The sequence below is a fragment of the Pseudophryne corroboree genome, chromosome 1 (genome assembly GCF_028390025.1).
Source record: "Pseudophryne corroboree isolate aPseCor3 chromosome 1, aPseCor3.hap2, whole genome shotgun sequence".
In the NCBI taxonomy this organism is placed as follows: domain Eukaryota; kingdom Metazoa; phylum Chordata; class Amphibia; order Anura; family Myobatrachidae; genus Pseudophryne; species Pseudophryne corroboree.
Genome location: NC_086444.1, coordinates 788,618,601 through 788,638,671, shown reverse-complemented (window position 1 = coordinate 788,638,671; position 20,071 = coordinate 788,618,601). Strand labels below are relative to the sequence as shown.

At 46.6% G+C, this 20,071-nt stretch overlaps 1 protein-coding gene across 1 annotated transcript in view; it reads left to right on the top strand.

Annotated features, from left to right (window-relative positions):
- Positions 1 to 20,071, top strand: part of NFKB1 (nuclear factor kappa B subunit 1) — a 242,643-nt gene that overhangs the window by 200,419 nt on the left and 22,153 nt on the right. Inside the window, exons 17-21 of the mRNA XM_063918320.1 lie at positions 564 to 765; positions 3,311 to 3,480; positions 4,331 to 4,433; positions 5,550 to 5,674; positions 8,824 to 8,890. Coding sequence (XP_063774390.1) covers positions 564 to 765; positions 3,311 to 3,480; positions 4,331 to 4,433; positions 5,550 to 5,674; positions 8,824 to 8,890 — 667 coding nt within the window. The remainder of the gene's footprint in view (positions 1 to 563; positions 766 to 3,310; positions 3,481 to 4,330; positions 4,434 to 5,549; positions 5,675 to 8,823; positions 8,891 to 20,071) is intronic.

Below are 20,071 nucleotides of genomic sequence, written 5' to 3'. Positions count from 1 at the left end.
ATGGAAACAGGTTTGGTGCACTGCCTGTCATGGATGTGCTTGGCCCGCCGGATCACTGCTCATCTTGAACATCTGTCCTGCCGTTATCAAAGGCAGTGCACCAAACCCAAACGTGATGTTGGCACAGTATGACTGATATGAGGCGCAGTCTAATGGCCATGAGGGGAAGCAGTGGACTATCTGCTCTGGCCTGGCGGGAAATTAGAATGTAATAGAGAAAATTGCACACGTAAGAGGTCTTGTTACCTTACTTATTGAACCCTCTCATATAAACATTAGATATTTTTTTTTATGTTATCTTGAATTAGAAATGCATTTACTCATAATGCCAGTGTAATTTAGCACTGCATATTGTATCTGTCAATTTTCTTCATTATATACAGTAACTTCTGAGAGATGTCCCTGTCTTAGCAAGGAATCCATGGGGCCCCTTCCTTTGTATTGTGCATCATTATGTAGCCCTCAGAAATGTGGGTGGGCACACCTGGTCTATATGCTGTTTACATTATTATCAGTTTGTACAGCATAAGGTTTATGTTAATAATTTCTTTGAAAATATGCAGACTCCATTGCATCTGGCTGTCATCACTCGTCAAGCTGATGTTGTAGCAGATATTCTAGAAGCAGGAGGCAACCCGTTAATGTTGGATCGCAATGGGAATTCTGTTCTGCACCTTGCATGCAAAGAAGGAGATGCAGCCACCCTCAGCATTTTTCTTAATCACCCACAAGTACATGAGATTATAAATCTTCCAAACAACGATGGTGAGCAATCATGTTTTAATACTGATCAAAATTCTAGTCATTAATTAAAATGAAACTAAGGGGATCATTCCGACCAGATCGCTCGCTGCAGTTTGTCGCAGCGATCGGGTCGGAACTGCACATGCGCCGGCGCATGGCAGCCTTCGTTGCCTAGCGATCGCCTCTGAGACAGAGGCGGTCGCTGGGCGGGAGGGGTCCGGCCAACGCAGATGTGGCCGGACCGTTGGGGGGGGCGGGCTGCGGCGGCTGCGTGACGTCTCACGCAGCCGCTGCGGCCAGTGGCAGCGACAATTAACTCCTGGCCAGCCGCAGGAGCTGCGCTGGTCGGGAATGTCTTCTCAAATACAAAGGCATCGCCGCTGTGCGATGCTTTTGTATTTGTGGCGGGAGGGGCCGGACTGACATGCGGGGCGGACTATGTTAAAAGTGGAATGCATCTGAAATGTATGAGTCAATGAAAAGTGTTTAAATCTAATTTATGGTCTTCATTTAGGTTGCATAGCAAACGCGTTTTTAGAGCTCAGGGCACTCGCGCATGTCCCGTCATGCGTGTGCACAGTTAATGCGGTCGGGTCGGGTCTGCAGAGGCATTCACGGGGTGGGCGGGGGGCATTCGCTGACCATTGCGGGGGCGACGCGCGGAAAACGGGGGTGGGTTGGCGTTTTTTTTCTGGGATGGCTGTCTGATGTCACACGCAGCCGCTCCAAACTAAATGATGGCAGCTGGACTCCTGCCGTCGGAGCCAGGCTGCGCTGGCAGGAGGCTTTCTTGGTTTCTGCGACTGCGCACTAATTGCGATGAGATCGCAATTAGATCGTGGCCGCAGTTGCTGGGAGGCGGGTAGCATGCTTGGTGGCCTGCCCTGCGATGGGTGGCCCGCAGCATGCGTTTTAAAGAGTAGTAGATTCTGCTAAAAAGCAGAATATTCTACTCTTACTGACTAAGGTCCTATGTTTACTGTTACATAGCCGCTCCATTATAGTCTACACCAGTGGTTCCCAAACTTTTTTTGAATCTCGGCGCCCTAAAGTATCAGATTTTTTTCCCCCAGAACCTCTGGCCCCAAAGTTTCTTACTGAGAAATTTAGAAAGAAATATTTAATTAAGTAAATTGTGTCATCGTTAGGGTCAGTTGTGTGGTGAGGGACAGGATTTGCTTCTGTTTGCCCCCATATTTATGACTGACAGCCACCAGCACTGATTTTGCCTATTACATTGACCATAAATAATTTTAATTAGTCCTAGACAACCATTCCAAGGCACCCCTGCAAGTGTCCTGAGCACCTCAGGGTGCCACAGCAGACAGTTTGAGAACCACTGGTCTACACAATGCTGCTACTGTCAAGGCATGTGGCTTCTTGGCCTATCAGTTACAGAACCTCTCGCCATATCTTTAGATTGTTGATACCACAGGCTTCTTACCTAGGGGGAGACGTATCAAAACTTTGAGAGAAGTAAATCAGGTTTAGCTGCATAAAGGGTTGGGCGCCCTCGCTACCCCAGGGGTAACGAGCTGAAATGATGATACCACACACATAAGCAGAAACAGAACGGGTGTGGAAGGGGGTGAAAAGAATTGAATACCGCTCATTATCTGCTTTCATAGGTGTAAAAAAACTGGTCACCTTTCCGGAAGTTAAATAAGCCTGAGATGCAAGTTTGTGTTTCTTTGATTTAAGATGGGCCGGAACCTTCCATTAGGGCCAATTGAAAACACAGCACTGAGCCTAATTCAGAGATTAAGTGTTCATTAGAGAGGGTGGGGGGTAGGGCGAGTGTAAGGGGGTAGACACTGAGGTGACCTGACATATATGCCAAGTCCGTTATACTAGTTACATATACTGGACTAGATAAATGAACATTACAATCTGATTGGAGTTAAGGGCAACCTCCCCATTTTATGTTTCATGAAGATGGGACACATCTCCCCCAGAGAGGAAATGCTCTCTCAGCTTACAATTCATGTGTCCGCTGTTGTTGCCTGTACCATGCACTGCAATTATGATGTACAGTCCGGTCAGTTTAGACCTGATTCTGCACAAATTGCAGTTTGTGTGGACAACGGCATGTACAGTTGCTGATTGGGGCTGGCAGAAAAATTAGGTAATCTGTCCACGTTCATGTGCAGCCACATTAGACATACACTGTAGGTCTTTCCGCATTATTCGGGTGGCTTGGTCTTCCCTTATATGAGCAGCCAAAGGAAGAAAGGATGTGATAAGGGGTGGGGGGTAATTACCTACGTAGATAAGATTTGGTGGTTTGCTTCTGTACACTAGCACTTATTATTTTCTCATTTGTGCAGTTTATGAAATTCTCACTTCAAGGTATAAAATCTGCCTAACTATCCCCTACTCCAAATAACTGGTTTCTAAATGGAAGAAGAGTTTGCGTACTGAAATAGTTGTGAGTGTAGCTTACCATTGACTTAGTTTTTTACTGTGCAGGTTAAGGAAACTGTTGTATCACCTATACATTATTGTCTTTATATATATATATAGATATATATATATATAATGTCCTAAACAATGTTTCTGTCATTAGGATTAAATGCAGTTCATGTAGCAGTGATTGAAAATAGCTTGTCCTGCCTCCGATTACTGATATCAGCCAGGGCAGATGTGAATGCACAGGAGAAGAAGTCGGGGAGGACCCCTCTCCACCTGGCCGTAGAACAAGACATCATTTCTCTGGCCGGCTGCCTTCTGCTAGAGGTGATCCTAGGCACAGTTTACTACTGACAACAGTAGGAATTAAAACATTGCAAATGTATTTTCCCAGACATTGCATAAGAAACAAAACAAAATGGATTTACACAATTCTGTATAGAAGTTCAATTCATAAAATCTTAATAAACGTTGAACATTTGCCTAACTGCATAATTCCAGATGTGTGATATCCAGTACATTAGAGAATAGCAAGGAGAAGAATGTAGAAGACTGTAACCAGCCACAGTTGAGGCCAGTGGCGGACATATATAAAGGAGGGTCCCCGAACAGGACACTGGTGTGAGGTTGCACTAGTCCCAATAGTTCAAGCTGCCACATTTTATCCATGTGGGGGTCACCAGACCCAGGGGGAGATTTATCAAAGCTTGGAGAGAAAAAAAGTACCTACCAATCAGCTCCTAACTGACATCATGCAGACTGTATTTGAAAAATGACAATTAGTAGATGACTGGTTGGTACTTTATCTCTCTCCAAGCTTTTACAAATCTCCCCCAAAGTCAGCAATAAACACTGATAGACATACGTTACTGGTATAAATGTATACGAATGCGCACAGCAAGCATGAAACAGTCTGTGCTTTTCCTATACACTGGCCCTGGCCAGCCGGTGCTGTGAGGTAAGTGTATTGTGGGCCCCTAGCCCATGTGCTTTACATAGAGTGTACTAAATAATGGACCAGTCCTGAGATTGACACACTCTTAATTTAGCATTTAATGTCCAGTATCTACTATTGTTAAACTTGCTTAAAAATTGTTATAAAGTAGCTATGTCACTGTTGTTGGTATGATTAATATTATTATGATTTTTATGTGCTTTATTTTCTTCATTGGAACAGGGAGATGCTTGTGTGGACAGTACAACATATGATGGCAGTACCCCTCTCCATGTGGCGGCTGGGAGAGGCTCTACGAAACTGACTGCTCTCCTGAAATCAGCAGGTGGGTCTACACCATCGCTTATTCTAAGCTGTGCAGACCTATTGGGGCTCTCCAGTTATTGGGTGGGGATAATGTGTGATCAGTGAGCAGTTCAGTAACAGTACAGTAGCACTCATATGTGTGATGCTACACAATTCCAACTAAGTATTACTGCTCAACTTTATCCATGTGAAAGTAACTATGAAACAGACTCTTAGGGGTAAATTTACTAAGGTGGGAGTTTTTTTTAGAACTGGTGATGTTGCTCATAGCAACCAAGTAGATTCCACTTTACATTTTTCTACCTGCTTCTAGAAGATAATAGATAGAATTGGTTGTTATGGGCAACATCACCAGTTCTAAAAAAACTGCCACTTTAGTCAGGTCCGGCTTAAGCCCTCGGGGGGCCCAGGGCAGCCAAGACAGGAGGGCCCCCCGCCGACCACCAGCAGCCTTCACCCGGCTGCACGCACTGCTCACCTCCCCAGTCACAGGCAACGGGAGCCGCGCTGCAGCAGGGGGAGAAGAGAAGACACCAGGCTGCCGTGGCAGGAGGGATCCATGCTGCTGGGGGAGGAGTGCGGCTGTGCATGCGGCTTCCTCCCCCTTCCTCTCGGGCAGCGCGGTCTGGGACTGAGTCAAGCTATCTCCAGCCTCCGCCACCAGCAGCATCTCTCCTGGCAGCAGCGAAGGCTGGAGATTGCTTGACTCAGTCCCTGACCGTGCTGCCCGAGAGGAAGGGGGAGGAAGCCGCATGCACAGCCGCACTCCTTCCCCGGCAGTGTGGATCCCTCCTGTGCTGGCAACCTGAAGAGCGGTGCAGAGCTCCGGCTGGGGGGCCCCTTAAGACAGGGTGGCCCAGGGTACTGACCCCCAGGGGACCCCCTTAATCCGGCTCTGACCTTAGTAAAATTACCATTTAGAGCAAGTATTTTTTATTTAATTGTTTTTTTTTTAACCCAGCATTGCACATTCTTTGCTTGGATACATTTTATCAACTTATATTTTTCTTACATGTCTTTTTCTGTATGACACAGAAAAATAATGTGGTGACCAAGATTTATGTTGCTATTACTAGTGAAAGTTGATGAATCAAATCAAATGACAAAAGACATTTGTTTCTTCATTTCCTTCCAGGTGCTGACTCATTTATTGAAAACTTTGAACCGCTCTACAACACTGAAGAGACCGAGGAAGAAAATGATGTAGATGAAGGGATTGTTCCTGGCACAAAACCACTAGACATGGCACTCAGCGATGAGGTTAGTTACTGGCACCTGCTTAGGGCACACAGAGGCTGTAGTACTTTGTCCTTGGCTGCTACTACATTTTGACCTAATTGCCTGGAAACACCTCTTCTCTTGGCAAGTGGCTCAAATTATGACAACAATAGCAATAGTATATAACACGAGTACTAGAGCTGCCTCCACATCATGCAGTGTAAGGGACAGTGCAGAGCTGTGGCACATGCCCAGTGGTAGCAGCTTCTTCTATCAAGTTTGCTGTGTGTGTGGATCTGAGTCCTCAGTCAGTGCACTGGACCAGAGAGTAGCTACTAGGAAGAAGAGACAGGAGCCTTACCACGAGGTGGGAGAATGTGTGCTTAGAAAGTGCAGTACTCGTTCTATTGTGTTTGTGTATTTATTTATTTATTTTATTTATTAAGGTATGTTTAAACTTTTCCTGACCACTTATTCATATTATTTAAATGTTTGATACAGCCTATACTAGAGACCATCTATAGTGTTAAATATTAATACTGTTTCCATACAGTATCCAGTGTATAAAAAGACCAGTGTTTACGTGTCCAGGGTCGTTAATAGGTTCTTCTACCGTTACCCCAGACTCTTGCACTTGCTCTAATGTTCCACAGAGTGGGAGATTGTGGACTTCAATTGAAACCCCCCTCTAGCAATCCTCTGTATGCCACTGCCTGTATCAAAGGGTCCACTGCTTCATTCATTTTTACTTAGAGGTGGGTGTATTATGCCCTTTCTCGTGGCATAGTTGGCTGTATTAATATAGAAATGAAATATACTTGCCTACACTGTTCCCTGTCACCTTGCACACTTCCCCACAGTCATATATAACAAACCTTCATACATCTACCCCATGGTTTTTTATATGCCCCTATACACCCCTCATACCGTTAGATCTGCCCATACACCTCCTATTATAGAAGGATAATATATATACATCAGTGATTATGTCGAGCCTGATCATCCCACCTCACTGAGGTGCTCTAATTGACACAGGGCCTTATTCAGGTTGCATCGTGGCGCATTCTCCCGCCTCCTGGGCCAGTGCACAATGCGATCGCATCACATTGATTTGAACGCCTCTGCCTGACTGACAGGCAGAGGTGTTCATGGGATGGCGATGTGACGTTGCGGGAGCGTGGGGTCGAAAATGGGGGAGGGGCATCGCTGGCCGCCATGAGCATGCAACTGAAGCTGAATAAGGCCCACAGTCCACTATAATGTGGGGTTTTCTGATAAACTTATGAAGTACTGTAAAAGGGTCAATCTATATACCCCTCCCTCCCCTCACAGTTTTCATTGGATCTTATCTCTCCTCCATTTCCTGCTACCAGAGATCTGCCTCCAACTCTCTATTTATGTGTCCCCCTACTTGGCTGGAGCACTTTCATTCTTCCCTCCCTGCAGCATCCTGGTGACAGCTCTCCTCAGCTCTGTTAAAGTAATAACAAACAGTCCAGTATAAGCTACCAGCAGTTTGGATCAGCAGTTGCAATCTCCACCGCCAACAGCCTCATCATCAAGAATAATATAGAAATAACCAGCACTGAGTTGTTAATCTAAATTAAATACAGAGATGGATGAGATTAAAAAGATTTAATAAAAATGCACATAGAAATTAAGCATACATTTTGATAAAAGAATGAGAATTAAATGTACATTGATACAGTTCTGCCACCTAGGACATAAACCACAAACTGGATCCTGGACTGAGCAATAGTACCCTCATCGTAAACCTCCTTATTGATGATCGGAGGTAGCCATTACAAAAAATGTTTTGTGGGGGCCAAAACAAACCAAGCACTTCAGCCACAAAAGTGGCAGTCCCTGTCACTGAAGTGCTTGGTTTGTTAAACTATGCATGTCCTTTTTAAATAAAGTGGGTGAGAGGGCCCAAGGACAATTCCAGCTTCCACTATCTCTCATACTTAGACTCTCTGGAGCACATAATAAATGTACTACAGGGATGTGTTAAACAATTAGGAAGGAGAAGAAGGGGTGGGGGGCAGTATGGTCAGCAGCTCAGTCAACTAATATTTGTTAGTGTAAGATAGGCTGATTTGCAGTTTGCAGCTCTGCAGTGCAAGTATTCCCTGCCATCATGTCTGCCACTGCTGTGCCGCAATGTTTCATAGATGTGCTATATTCTTAAAGTAACTGCCATTTGTTTGTGCCGATGCTCTGTCACTTAATTTAGTCAGCCAGCCTTTGGCCTATATCATGAGCTGTGAGGTGGTCAGAATTGACTGGAAATTACAGAAAATTAATGTTATTGAGAATACTGTAGGTAATTTTTTTTTAAACCAAAACACAGAGAGCAGTTTTACCAAAACACGACACAGGGGTCGGCACATATCTGTAGTGTAAATACATATGTGCTCAAAGCCCCACGTGTGTCCATTACTAGTGATAGACTTATACAGTACATTAACCTTATAATGTGCTTGAGCTTTACATACCATTACACTTCAGTGGGCGCTGAGAGGGTGCTGGGTACATATTGTAGTACTCGAGTCTGCCCCTTTCTTGGTACCTGGGTGAGGGACCTACCACAGCAACCAGATGTAGCCACACACCCCAGGATAGTGTGGCCACATCTTTATCACCAGGGTGAAGTATCTACAGAGGCCTGTAATTTGCAGTGTGGCATGGCTATGCTTCCATATGCGTGGCCACTCCCCCTAAGTTACAAGGTGCCCAAAATCTCTCATGGCAGAACTGCATCCAAAGGTGGGTACACAACTGAGCAATGGTACAATACTGTATGTAATTTCCTATTAAATTGGAATGACATATCGGACGGATTATACAGGGTGTACCTGTGATTTGCGCGCTTCCTTGGTCGCATCTGTTATCTTCCGATCGGCCGTGCTTCGCAGCCAACCGGAAGACATGGCATGCGACCTGGTGAATATTAATAAAGGACAGAACAGTGATCATTCCGTCCTACATTACATCGCTATGATGTGTACCGCGTATACAATATTTCGGCCCATATCAGCCGGCTACACATTGTTCTGATGTGTAGCCGACTCAAGAGATATCAGACTGTGATATTACTTTATTTTGGTACTGCAGGAAAGTCTGTAACTTCAATGAGGCTTTGAATATAATTCTTATCTCCTTTTAAAGGCCTTACTCTCGTGTTTTAGGTGTTTGAAATACTGAATGGAAAGCCATACACATCAGCATTGTCGTCTGAAGACTCCATCACACAAGGTAGAACAATTATATCATTCTCTCAACCTTAAACTATAACTAGATTGTTTTGTGTACATTTATAACACACACTAAGGACTATATTGACTAAAAATTGATTTCTAGATCCATTCTAAAAATCTTTTTGTTTTTTTTGTCAGTTTCATTCCACATAGGCTGCAAATAAGCCTAAAAAAATCAACAACAAAAATAAATCTACCAAACACTGGCTAACACTTCCTACTAATTTTCTGTTGAACTAAACACATCACATGCAAGAAGCTGCTATGGGTCCTCTAACTCTGCCTCCTGGGTCTCTTCAGTCAGGTGGTGATTTGCATGCTGCAAGAAAGTACCTGATGGGTTGCACACATCTCTGATGGTGGGGAGCCTCCACAGAACCCATTCTGTATCGTTACATGCCTGATTGACAGGCTGCAGATGTTTGGGGACAGGGAGTGGGCGTTGCTGGGCAGCATTCCGGAAAGTGGGGGCGCGTCGTCCTCTGTTTTCTGGGAGTGTTGAGGCCAGGGATGCAGACTTCCTGACCTTGGCTATGGATCTGTGAGGTATAATCTGAGTGCCCTCAGGGTTACACAGATGAGTCTCCAGTGTATCCTCTTAGGACTTAGCTCTCAGATCCGCGATGCTGTCAGGAAGCGTCTTTTTCCCTCAGACGCCTCCTGCCACATTAGCATATTTTCATTTCCAGTGTGAAATAGCACATGCAGTCACAAAAGAGGAACTTACATGCAATCGAAAACACGCAAGATTCGTTTTTTATATCCAAACTTGTCATGATGAGCCGTGCAGGGACTCGGGTTTACTTGGAACCCAGATTTCAGGCATGTTTGGTTTTCAGTCAAACGAAACTGCTCATCTGTAGTTTTAGCCAATAGAATGTGTTTTAGAAGTGAAACACGCCCGTCACTTATTAGTCTATTATTTGGTCGGTTGTGTCTGTAGATTTTTGGTTGATTTTTCAAACAGAGCATTAGTAAATCTCTGATTTTCAGTATTTCTATGAGAAACCATCGATTTTCCCAGCGCATGGTTTTTCTCACCTTTTTTTTAAATCAATTTTTGCATTTAGTGAAACCCCAACTTGCAAAAACAGTACCCCTAAGCCTTATTACCACTGGGAAAACATTTAACATGTACAGGTTTGAAAAGTGTAAAAAACAACTTTACATCTCTGATATATAAGACCTAATAGACACATATGTCTGTATTGCAGATTTGTGTGTGTTGTGAAGAATATATATTATATAAAATGCATTATTTTGCACAATACAGATGTCCTCATACATCCAGCCTCAATACACCATGCAACACGAGATTCCTGGCGTTGGATGTCTTTTTTTTGGGCAAAAATGCGTCTTAGTTGCAACACAATACAACTAGTACGCACAAGGGCACGGTGCTGATAAAATAAGATTTTACTCACCGGTAAATCTATTTCTCGTAGTCCGTAGTGGATGCTGGGGACTCCGTAAGGACCATGGGGAATAGCGGCTCCGCAGGAGACTGAGCACAGCTAAGAAAGATTTACGACTACCTGGTGTGCACTGGCTCCTCCAACTATGACCCTCCTCCAGACCTCAGTAAGGATACTGTGCCCGGAAGAGCTGACACAATAAGGAAGGATTTTGAATCCCGGGTAAGACTCATACCAGCCACACCAATCACAGCGTATAACTCGTGATAATATACCCAGTTAACAGTATGAACACAACAGAGCCTCTCAAAAGATGGCTTAACAATAACCCTTGTAGTTAACAATAACTATATACAAGTATTGCAGACAGTCCGCACTTGGGACAGGCGCCCAGCATCCACTACGGACTACGAGAAATAGATTTACCGGTGAGTAAAATCTTATTTTCTCTGACGTCCTAGTGGATGCTGGGGACTCCGTAAGGACCATGGGGATTATACCAAAGCTCCCAAACGGGTGGGAGAGTGCGGATGACTCTGCAGCACCGAATGAGAGAACTCAAGGTCCTCCTCAGCCAGGGTATCAAATTTGTAGAATTTTGCAAACGTGTTTGCCCCTGACCAAGTAGCAGCTCGGCAAAGTTGTAAAGCCGAGACCCCTCGGGCAGCCGCCCAAGAAGAGCCCACTTTCCTCGTGGAATGGGCTTTTACAGATTTAGGCTGCGGCAGGCCAGCCACAGAATGCGCAAGCTGAATTGTGCTACAAATCCAGCGAGCAATAGTCAGCTTTGAAGCAGGAGCACCCATCTTGTTTGGTGCATACAGGATAAATAGCGAGTCAGTCTTCCTGACTCCAGCCGTCCTGGAAACATAAATTTTCAAGGCCCTGACTACGTCCAGTAACTTGGAGTCCTCCAAGTCCCTAGTAGCCGCAGGCACCACGATAGGTTGGTTCAAGTGAAAAGCTGATACCACCTTCGGAAGAAACTGGGGACGAGTCCTCAATTCTGCCCTATCCATATGGAAAATCAAATAGGGGCTTTTACATGACAAAGCCGCCAATTCTGACACCCGCCTTGCCGAAGCCAAGGCCAAAAGCATGACCACTTTCCACGTGAGATATTTTAAATCCACGGTTTTGAGTGGCTCAAACCAATGTGACTTTAGGAAACCCAACACCACGTTGAGGTCCCACGGTGCCACTGGAGGCACAAAAGGAGGCTGAATATGCAGCACTCCCTTGACAAATGCCTGAACTTCAGGCAGTGAAGCCAGTTCCATTTTGGAAGAAAATCGATAGAGACGAAATCTGGACCTTAATGGAACCCAATTGTAGGCCCATAGTCACCTCTGACTGTAGGAAGTGCAGAAATCGACCTAGCTGAAATTTCTCCTTTGGGGCCTTCCTGGCCTCACAGTACGCAACATATTTTCGCCATATGCGGTGATAATGGTTAGCGTTCACTTCTTTCCTAGCTTTAAATAGCGTTGGGATAACTTCCTCCGGAATTCCCTTTTCCTTCAGGATCCGGCGTTCAACCGCCATGCCGTCAACGCAGCCGCGGTACGTCTTGAAACAGACAGGCCCCCTGCTGCAGCAGGTCCTGTCTGAGCGGCAGAGGCCATAGGTCCTCTGAGATCATTTCTTGGAGTTCTGGTTACCAAGCTCTTCTTGGCCAACCCGGAACAATGAGTATAGTTCTTACTCCTCTCCTTCTTATTATTCTCATTACCCTGGGTAAGAGAGGCAGAGAAGGGAACACATACACTGACTGGTACACCCACAGTGTTACCAGAGCGTCCACAGCTATCGCCTGAGGGTCCTTGACCTGGCGCAATATCTTTGTAACTTTTAGTTGAGGCGGGACGCCATCATGTCCACCTGTGGCCTTTCCCAACGGTGTACAATCATTTGGAAGACTTCTGGATGAAGTCCCCACTCTCCCGGGTGGAGGTCGTGTCTTCTGAGAAAGTCTGCTTCTCAGTTGTCCACTCCGGGAATGAACACTGCTGACAGTGCTAACACATGATTTTCCGCCCATCGGAGAATCCTTGTGGCTTCTGCCATCGCCATCCTGCTTCTTGTGCCGCCCTGTCGTGTACATGAGCGACCGCCGTGATGTTGTCTGACTGGATCAGCACCGGCCGGTGTTGAAGCAGGGGTCTAGCCTGACTTAGGGCATTGTAAATGGCCCTTAGTTCCAGAACATTTATGTGTAGGGAAGTCTCCTGACTTTTCCATAGCCTTGAAAGTTTCTTCCCTGTGTGACTGCCCCCCAGCCTCGAAGGCTGGCATCCGTGGTCACCAGGACCCAGTCCTGTTTGCCGAATCTGCGGCCCCCTAGAAGATGAGCACTATGCAGCCACCACAACAACGACACCCTGGCCCTTGGAGACAGGGTTATCCGCCGATGCATCTGAAGATGCGACCCGGACCACATGTCCAACAGATCCCACTGGAAAATCCTTGTATGGGACCTGGCGAATGGAATTTCTTCGTAAGAAGCTACCATCCTTCCCAGGGCTCGCGTGCATTGATGCACCGACACCTGTATACGTATTAGGAGGTCTCTGTCTAGAGACGACAACTCCTTGGACTTCTCCTCCGGGAGAAACCCTTTTTATCCTGTTCTGTGTCCAGAACCATACTCAGGAACAGTAGACGCGTCGTAGGAACCAGCTGCGACTTTGGAATATTCAGAATTCAGCCGTGCTGTTGTAGCACTTCCCGAGATAGTGCTACTCCGCCGAACAACTGCTCCCTGGACCTCGCCTTTATAAGGAGATCGTCCAAGTACGGGATAATTATTTCGGCCATTACCTTGGTAAATACCTCGGTGCCGGGGACAGACCAACGGCAACGTCTGGAATTGGTAATGACAATCCTGTACCACAATTTTGAGGTACTCCTGGTGAAGAGGGTAAATAGGGACATGCAGGTAAGCATCCTTGATGTCCAGTGATACCATGAAATTCTCCAGGCGTGCAATAATCGCCCTGAGCGATTCCATTTCGAACTTGAACCTCCGTATATAAGTGTTCAAGGCTTTAAATTTTAGAATGGGTCTCACCGAACCATCTGGTTTCGGTACCACAACATTTTGGAATAGTAACCCCGGCCTTGTTGAAGGAGGGGTACCTAGATTTCACCTGCTGGAAGTGCAGCTTGTGAATTGCCGCCAGTACTACCTTTCTCCGAGGGCAGCAGGCAAGGCTGAGGTGAGGTAACGGCGAGGGGGAGTCGCCTCGAAACCAGCCTGTATCCCTGTAATACTATTTGCAGAACCTAGGGATCCACCTGTGGGCAAACCCACTGGTCCCTGAAGTTCCCGAGACGCGCCCCTACCGCACCTGTCTCCACCTGTGGAGCCCCAACGTCAAGCGGTGGACTCAGAGGAGCGGGGGAAGATTTTTGATCCTAGGAACTGGCTGCTGGTGCAGCTTTTTCCTTCTTCCCTTGTCTCTGTGCAGAAAGGAAGCGCCTTTGACCCGCTTGCTTTTCTGAAGCCGAAAGGACTGTACCTGAAAATACGGTGCTTTCTTAGGCTGTGAGGAAACCTGAGGTAAAAAAATTTTTTCTTCCCAGCTGTTGCTGTGGATACGAGGTCCCAGAGACCATCCCCAAACAATTCCTCACCCTTATAAGGCAGAATCTCCATGTGCCTTTTATAGGCAGCATCACCTGTCCACTGCCGGGTTTCTAATACCCTCCTGGCAGAATGGACATTGCATTAATTCTGGATGCCAGCCGGCAAATATCCCTCTGTGCATCCTTTATATATAAGACGATGTCTTTAATATGCTCTATGTTAGCAAACTATTTTCCCTGTCTTAGAGTATTAATATTATCTGACAGGGTATCAGACCACGCTGCAGCAGCACTATTTATGCTGAGGCGATTGCAGGTCTCAGTATATAACCTGAGTGTGTATATACAGACTTCAGGATAGTCTCCTGCTTTTTATCAGCAGGCTCCTTCAAGGTGGCCGTATCCTAAGACGGCAGTGCCACCTTTTTTGACAAACGTGTGAGCGCCTTATCCACCCTAAGGGATATCTCCCAACGTGACCTATCCTCTGGCGGGAAAGGGTACGTCATCAGTAACTTTTTAGAAATTACCAGTTTCTTATTGGGGGAACCCACGCTACTTTACACACTTCATTCATTCATCTGATGGGGGAACAAAACACTGGCTGCTTTTTCTCCCCAAAAATAAAACCTCTTTTATGTGGTACTTGGGTTCATGTCAGAAATGCGTAACACATTTTTTATTGCCGAGATCATGTAACGGATGTTCCTAGTGGATTGTGTATATGTCTCAACCTCGTCGACACTGGAGTCAGACTCCGTGTCGACATCTGTGTCTGCCATCTGAGGTAACGGGCGCTTTTTTGAGCCCCTGATGGCCTTTGAGACGCCTGGGCAGGCGCGGGATGAGAAGCCGGCTGTCCCACAGCTGTTTTACGTCATCCAGCCTTGTAAGGAGTTGACATTGTCGTTTACTACCTTCCACCTATCCATCCACTCTGGTGTCGGCCCCACAGGGGACGACATCCCATTTATCGGCCTCTGCTCCACCTCCACGTAACCTTCCTCATCCCACATGTCGACACAGCCGTACCGACACACAGCACACACACAGGGAATGCTCTGACTGAGGACAGGACCCCACAAAGTCCTTTGGGGAGACAGAGAGAGAGTATGCCAGCACACACCAGAGCGCTATATAATGCACGGATTAACACTATAACTGAGTGATTTTTCCCCCAATAGCTGCTTGTATAAACAATATTGCGCCTAAATTTAGTGCCCCCCCTCTCTTTTTAACCCTTTGAGCCTGAAAACTACAGGGGAGAGCCAGGGGAGCTGTCTTCCAGCTGCACTGTGAAGAGAAAATGGCGCCAGTGTGCTGAGGGAGATAGCTCCGCCCCTTTTTCGCAGACTTTTCTCCCGCTTTTTTATGGATTCTGGCAGGGGTATTTATCACATATATAGCCTCTGGGGCTATATATTGTGATATATTTGCCAGCCAAGGTGTATTTATTGCTTCTCAGGGCGCCCCCCCCCAGCGCCCTGCACCCTCAGTGACCGGAGTGTGAAGTGTGTATGAGGAGCAATGGCGCACAGCTGCAGTGCTGTGCGCTACCTTGGTGAAGACTGATGTCTTCTGCCGCCAATTTTCCGGATTCTTCTTGCTTCTGGCTCTGTAAGGGGGCCGGCGGCGTGGCTCCGGGACCGAACACCAATGGCCGGTTCCATGCGGTCGATCCCTCTGGAGCTAATGGTGTCCAGTAGCCTAAGAAGCCCAAGCTACCACCAGTTAGGTAGGTTCGCTTCTTCTCCCCTTAGTCCCTCGCTGCAGTGAGTCTGTTGCCAGCAGATCTCACTGTAAAATAAAAAACCCTATATATACTTTCTCTCTAGGAGCTCAGGAGAGCCCCTAGTGTGCATCCAGCTCAGCCGGGCACAGGATTCTAACTGAGGTCTGGAGGAGGGTCATAGAGGGAGGAGCCAGTGCACACCAGGTAGTCCTAAATCTTTCTTAGCTGTGCCCAGTCTCCTGCGGAGCCGCTATTCCCCATGGTCCTTACGGAGTCCCCAGCATCCACTAGGACGTCAGAGAAATATTATATATGATGCTTGTACATAGTGTGTGACTTAAGGGGTCATATAGCATAGATCACATATTCCATGCGATCTGGGCGGGATCTAACCCCTAGGATCGCATTTCAATATGCAATCACATTGTGCTGATGTATTAATTAGCATCCACAGAGACAAGTGGCCCGAAAGGAGCCTGTCCGTGTGATGTGCTGCAGTGGCTGCTAGGAGTGCTGCACATCTGTGGTCAGCGTGACCGCACAAGCACAGAGGCCACTTCCGAGGAGAGTACCATAGAATCCTCTGCCGGCCAGCTCCGTGATGTGTAGCCCCTAGGCTACGATGGGCTCCCGCCATTTTCAGATGGCAGGATCTGCGGGGGCCAATATCGGGAATGCTTCGCATTCTGGATATCGGTAAATCTGGCAGCAGAAATCTATGGGGATGTGGCTGCCGGCAGAAATGGAGCGATCGCAGTAGGTGTAGGAGATATCTAGTGTGGTCCCTCCTTCATAGATTCAGGTGATACCTAATATTTCTGGCTGCAAATATGCAATGATAAATGGGCCCCTGAGTCTGTATACAGAGCAGAACGGAACTTGAATTGGAGAAAGCTGCGGCTGCTACATTGTAGCACTTAGTATACAGATTCAGAGACTCAGTCACACACAATATACAAATGTCATATCAATATAATCAGCACAGTGTCTTTGTGCTTCCTAGTCGCATTGCGTTGCAACTAAGACACATTTTCACCAAAAAAGATGCCCAACGCTAGAAGATTCTCATGCGACCTGGCGTGCCAAGAGTGGTCGTTTGGCATATCTCCAGCAAAGATGAATGAGGACACATCTGTGTATTGGGAGTGAATGTGTTGGGTCCTGAATACCCCAGTATGACACTGGATTTGTTTTAAGAGAAAATAAACCTGAACAAACATTTGAACACAAGGAATACATTTATTATACTTTATGGGCCAATACATTGAAAGTCAATACAGCTCTGATTTATCAGAACAGTACTCTTAAACTGCTGAAAAGATTATCTCCTATTTCCTTAGAGATTCTTCTTACACCCCAATTCTGCTTGAATCAGTAAATCAGCTGCATGTATAGCAACAAAGTATCCAGTGACTTTCCATAATAACTATATGCTCTGTGGTTTCAGTATATACAAAACATTATCAACCACTATTAGAGTGTATTATGACAGTTCTGAGCAAACGCTTACACTTCAGTGTCGGAATAAATCAATCATGTATCCCTTTCACATGTTTTAATGGATACATGTATTAATAGATGCCTCATATATGGAGTTTTGATACACATGTTTCTATGTTACTGTGTTATTTAAATTTTAAGCTCCACATTGGGAAATGCAAATGTTTTGTCATTGCCATTACCAATCACAGTATGGCACGGAAGCAATGTTTTATCATGAAACAATGCCATCTGTGCGCATAGAGCTCACCCATTAGATCTTGAGGTATGTACAATGGCAAAGTACGCACAGACTGAGGTGTGGTGCTGTAATTACACCAATTGCTACAATGCAGTGACGGGCACATCTAAGACTGTTAAGACTACACTAGGCACGTCAACTGAGCAACTGTGCTTAAAAATGTATCTATTAATAAGGTTCTTACAATAATCATTAGCTGACGTCCCGCTTCTACAGTGAGGAGGAGCAGATAACGGCAGCTACAGGAGGCAAAGCTAGTGCTGGAGAAGACAGCTGACAGAAGTGACCCGAGTCTTTACTTACAGCTGGGACACTTAGGGGGTCATTCCGAGTTGATTGCTAGCTGCCGTTGTTCACAGCGCAGCGATCAGGCTAAAAAGTCGGCTGTTCTGCGCATGGGCTGCAGTACGCACGCGCGAAGTACTTTCACACAAAACTATGCAGTTTTACACAAGGTCGAGCGTCTCTTTTCAGTCGCTCGGCTGATTGGTGAGTGATTGACAGGAAAGGGGCGTTTCTGGGAGGTAACTGACTGTTTTCCGGGAGTGTGCTAAAAAACGCAGTCGTGTCAGAAGATAACGCATGCCTGGGGAAACGGGGGAGTGGCTGGCCGAACGCAGGGCGTGTATGTGACGTCAAAACAGGAACTAAATAGTCTGCAGTGATCGCAAGGTAGGAGTAGGTTTGCAGCTACTCAGAAACTGCATGAAAATTTTTTCGATCAGTTCTGCTAACCTTTCGGTCGCACTTCTGCTAAGCTAAGATACACTGCCAGAGGGCGGCGGCTTAGCGTTTGCACTGCTGCTAAAAGCAGCTAGCGAGCGATCAACTCGGAATGAGGGCCTTAGAGCCTAATTCAGAGCAGCAGCAAATTTGTTAGCAGTTAGGCAAAACCACGTGCACTGTATGGGGGGCAGATATAACATGTGCAGAGAGAGTTAGATTTGGGTGAGGTGTGTTCAAACTGAAATCTAAATTGCAGTGTAAAAATAAAGCAGCCAGTATTTACCCTGCACAGAAACAATATAACCCACCCAAATCTAACTCTCTCTGCACATGTTATATCTGCCTCCCCTGCAGTGCACATCGTTTTGCCCAATTGCTAACAAACGTGCTGCTGCGATCAACTCAGAATTACCCCCTATGTGCACTGCAGGGTAGGCAGATATAACATTTGCAGAGAGAGTACAATAACAGGCGCTAGGCTTCTGCTATAGAAGCTGCTGTTACTCCGCGATAACTGTATTTCTCTAATGTTCTAAGGGATACTCGGATGGTCCCATGGGGTATAGATGGTGTCCATTGGAGCCTTGGCACTTTTAATTTCTTCAGAGAGTGCTGGCTCCTCCCCTCTATGCCCCTCCTGCAGACTCAGTTTAGCTCCAGAGTGTTTTCTTCAAAAACTTTATTGTAGTTTGTTCTTTTCAGGCAGCACTGATTGGCACCAGTCTGCCCGTATCGTGGGACTTAGGGGGGGAACCGGACTAACCTCTTGAAGAGTTAATGGTCCGGATCCCTGTTGATAGGACATAGCTCCTGAGGTGTTGTTTTGCTCGCCCCCAGCAGCAGCATACCGCCACCCCTAACAGAGCTGAAGACGCTGGTGTGGTGAGTACAGAAATCGGGGTTTCGGGTTAGCAGGTCCCTGGTTCACATGGCGGCATAAGGGTACGGCAGGCACTCTGCACTGCGGGCTGCGGTGCCCGCTGCATATACCCACACTGGCGCTGACACAGCAAAGGGGTTTTAACCCCGTTTTCTGTAGATTGGAGAGACTTGCCAGTATAATAAAGTACAGGGACCGCGCACCATTAAGGGGGCAGGGCTTCCCTGAGAGCAGGACCAGTGGCTCAGAGGCACCATTTCCTGCTGCATCACACTACAGGCTGCATGCAGGGAAGCGTCGCTCCTCCAATGACCCTCTAAAGCACCTTACACTGGTAACAGGGGGTTTGTAGAAGGGGGGGAGCTATATAGTGTCTGCATAAACTAGCTACCTTATCTAAGGTTCTAGTTTCTGCCATGCAAAGCACTGCTTTAGCTGATTGAGGCAGGAGTGTGCTGGTTTCTCTCCCTCCTTGTCTCACTCCATCCAGACTGTAAACTGGGTTACTGTGTATATTTCACTGCTCCTGCGTGTGTGTTCTGCTGTATAAACATATCTGGCAAGAAAGTTATATGTCAGTCCTGTAGCACAAAGTTTTTCCCCACTCCAGTTGTGTACTCATTGCAGTCTCCCTTCACAGGAAAGCAGCACACAGGAACCAGAATGGCTGGATAATCAGGGGAAAGTCATGCAGCACAAAGTTTTCCCCTCTCCCAGGATGGGATCTCTGTTGTGTGCACAGTGCAGTCCCCCTTCACAAGGAAGCAGCACTCAAGAGCCAGCATGGCTGGACTAAATGAAAGGGATGTTTACAGACATATAGGGGTATATTCAATTGAGGTCAGATCCACTCCGACATGCATTTGTCGGAAGACAAGGGCTATTCAATGCCCATCTCAATTCGACTTTAAAAAAGTCGAATTGAGATGAGGGACCGGAGAGGGGGGAGAGCCGCGGGCAGATGGGGGACAGCAGCGCTGCAGGAGGATGTGTCGCAGCTGCCAGACCTCACGGCAGCGTCCCCCCTGGCTCCAGCAAGTGGGACCTCACTTGCTGAAGCCGGGTGGACGCTGCCGTGAGCGTCGGCTATGACACAT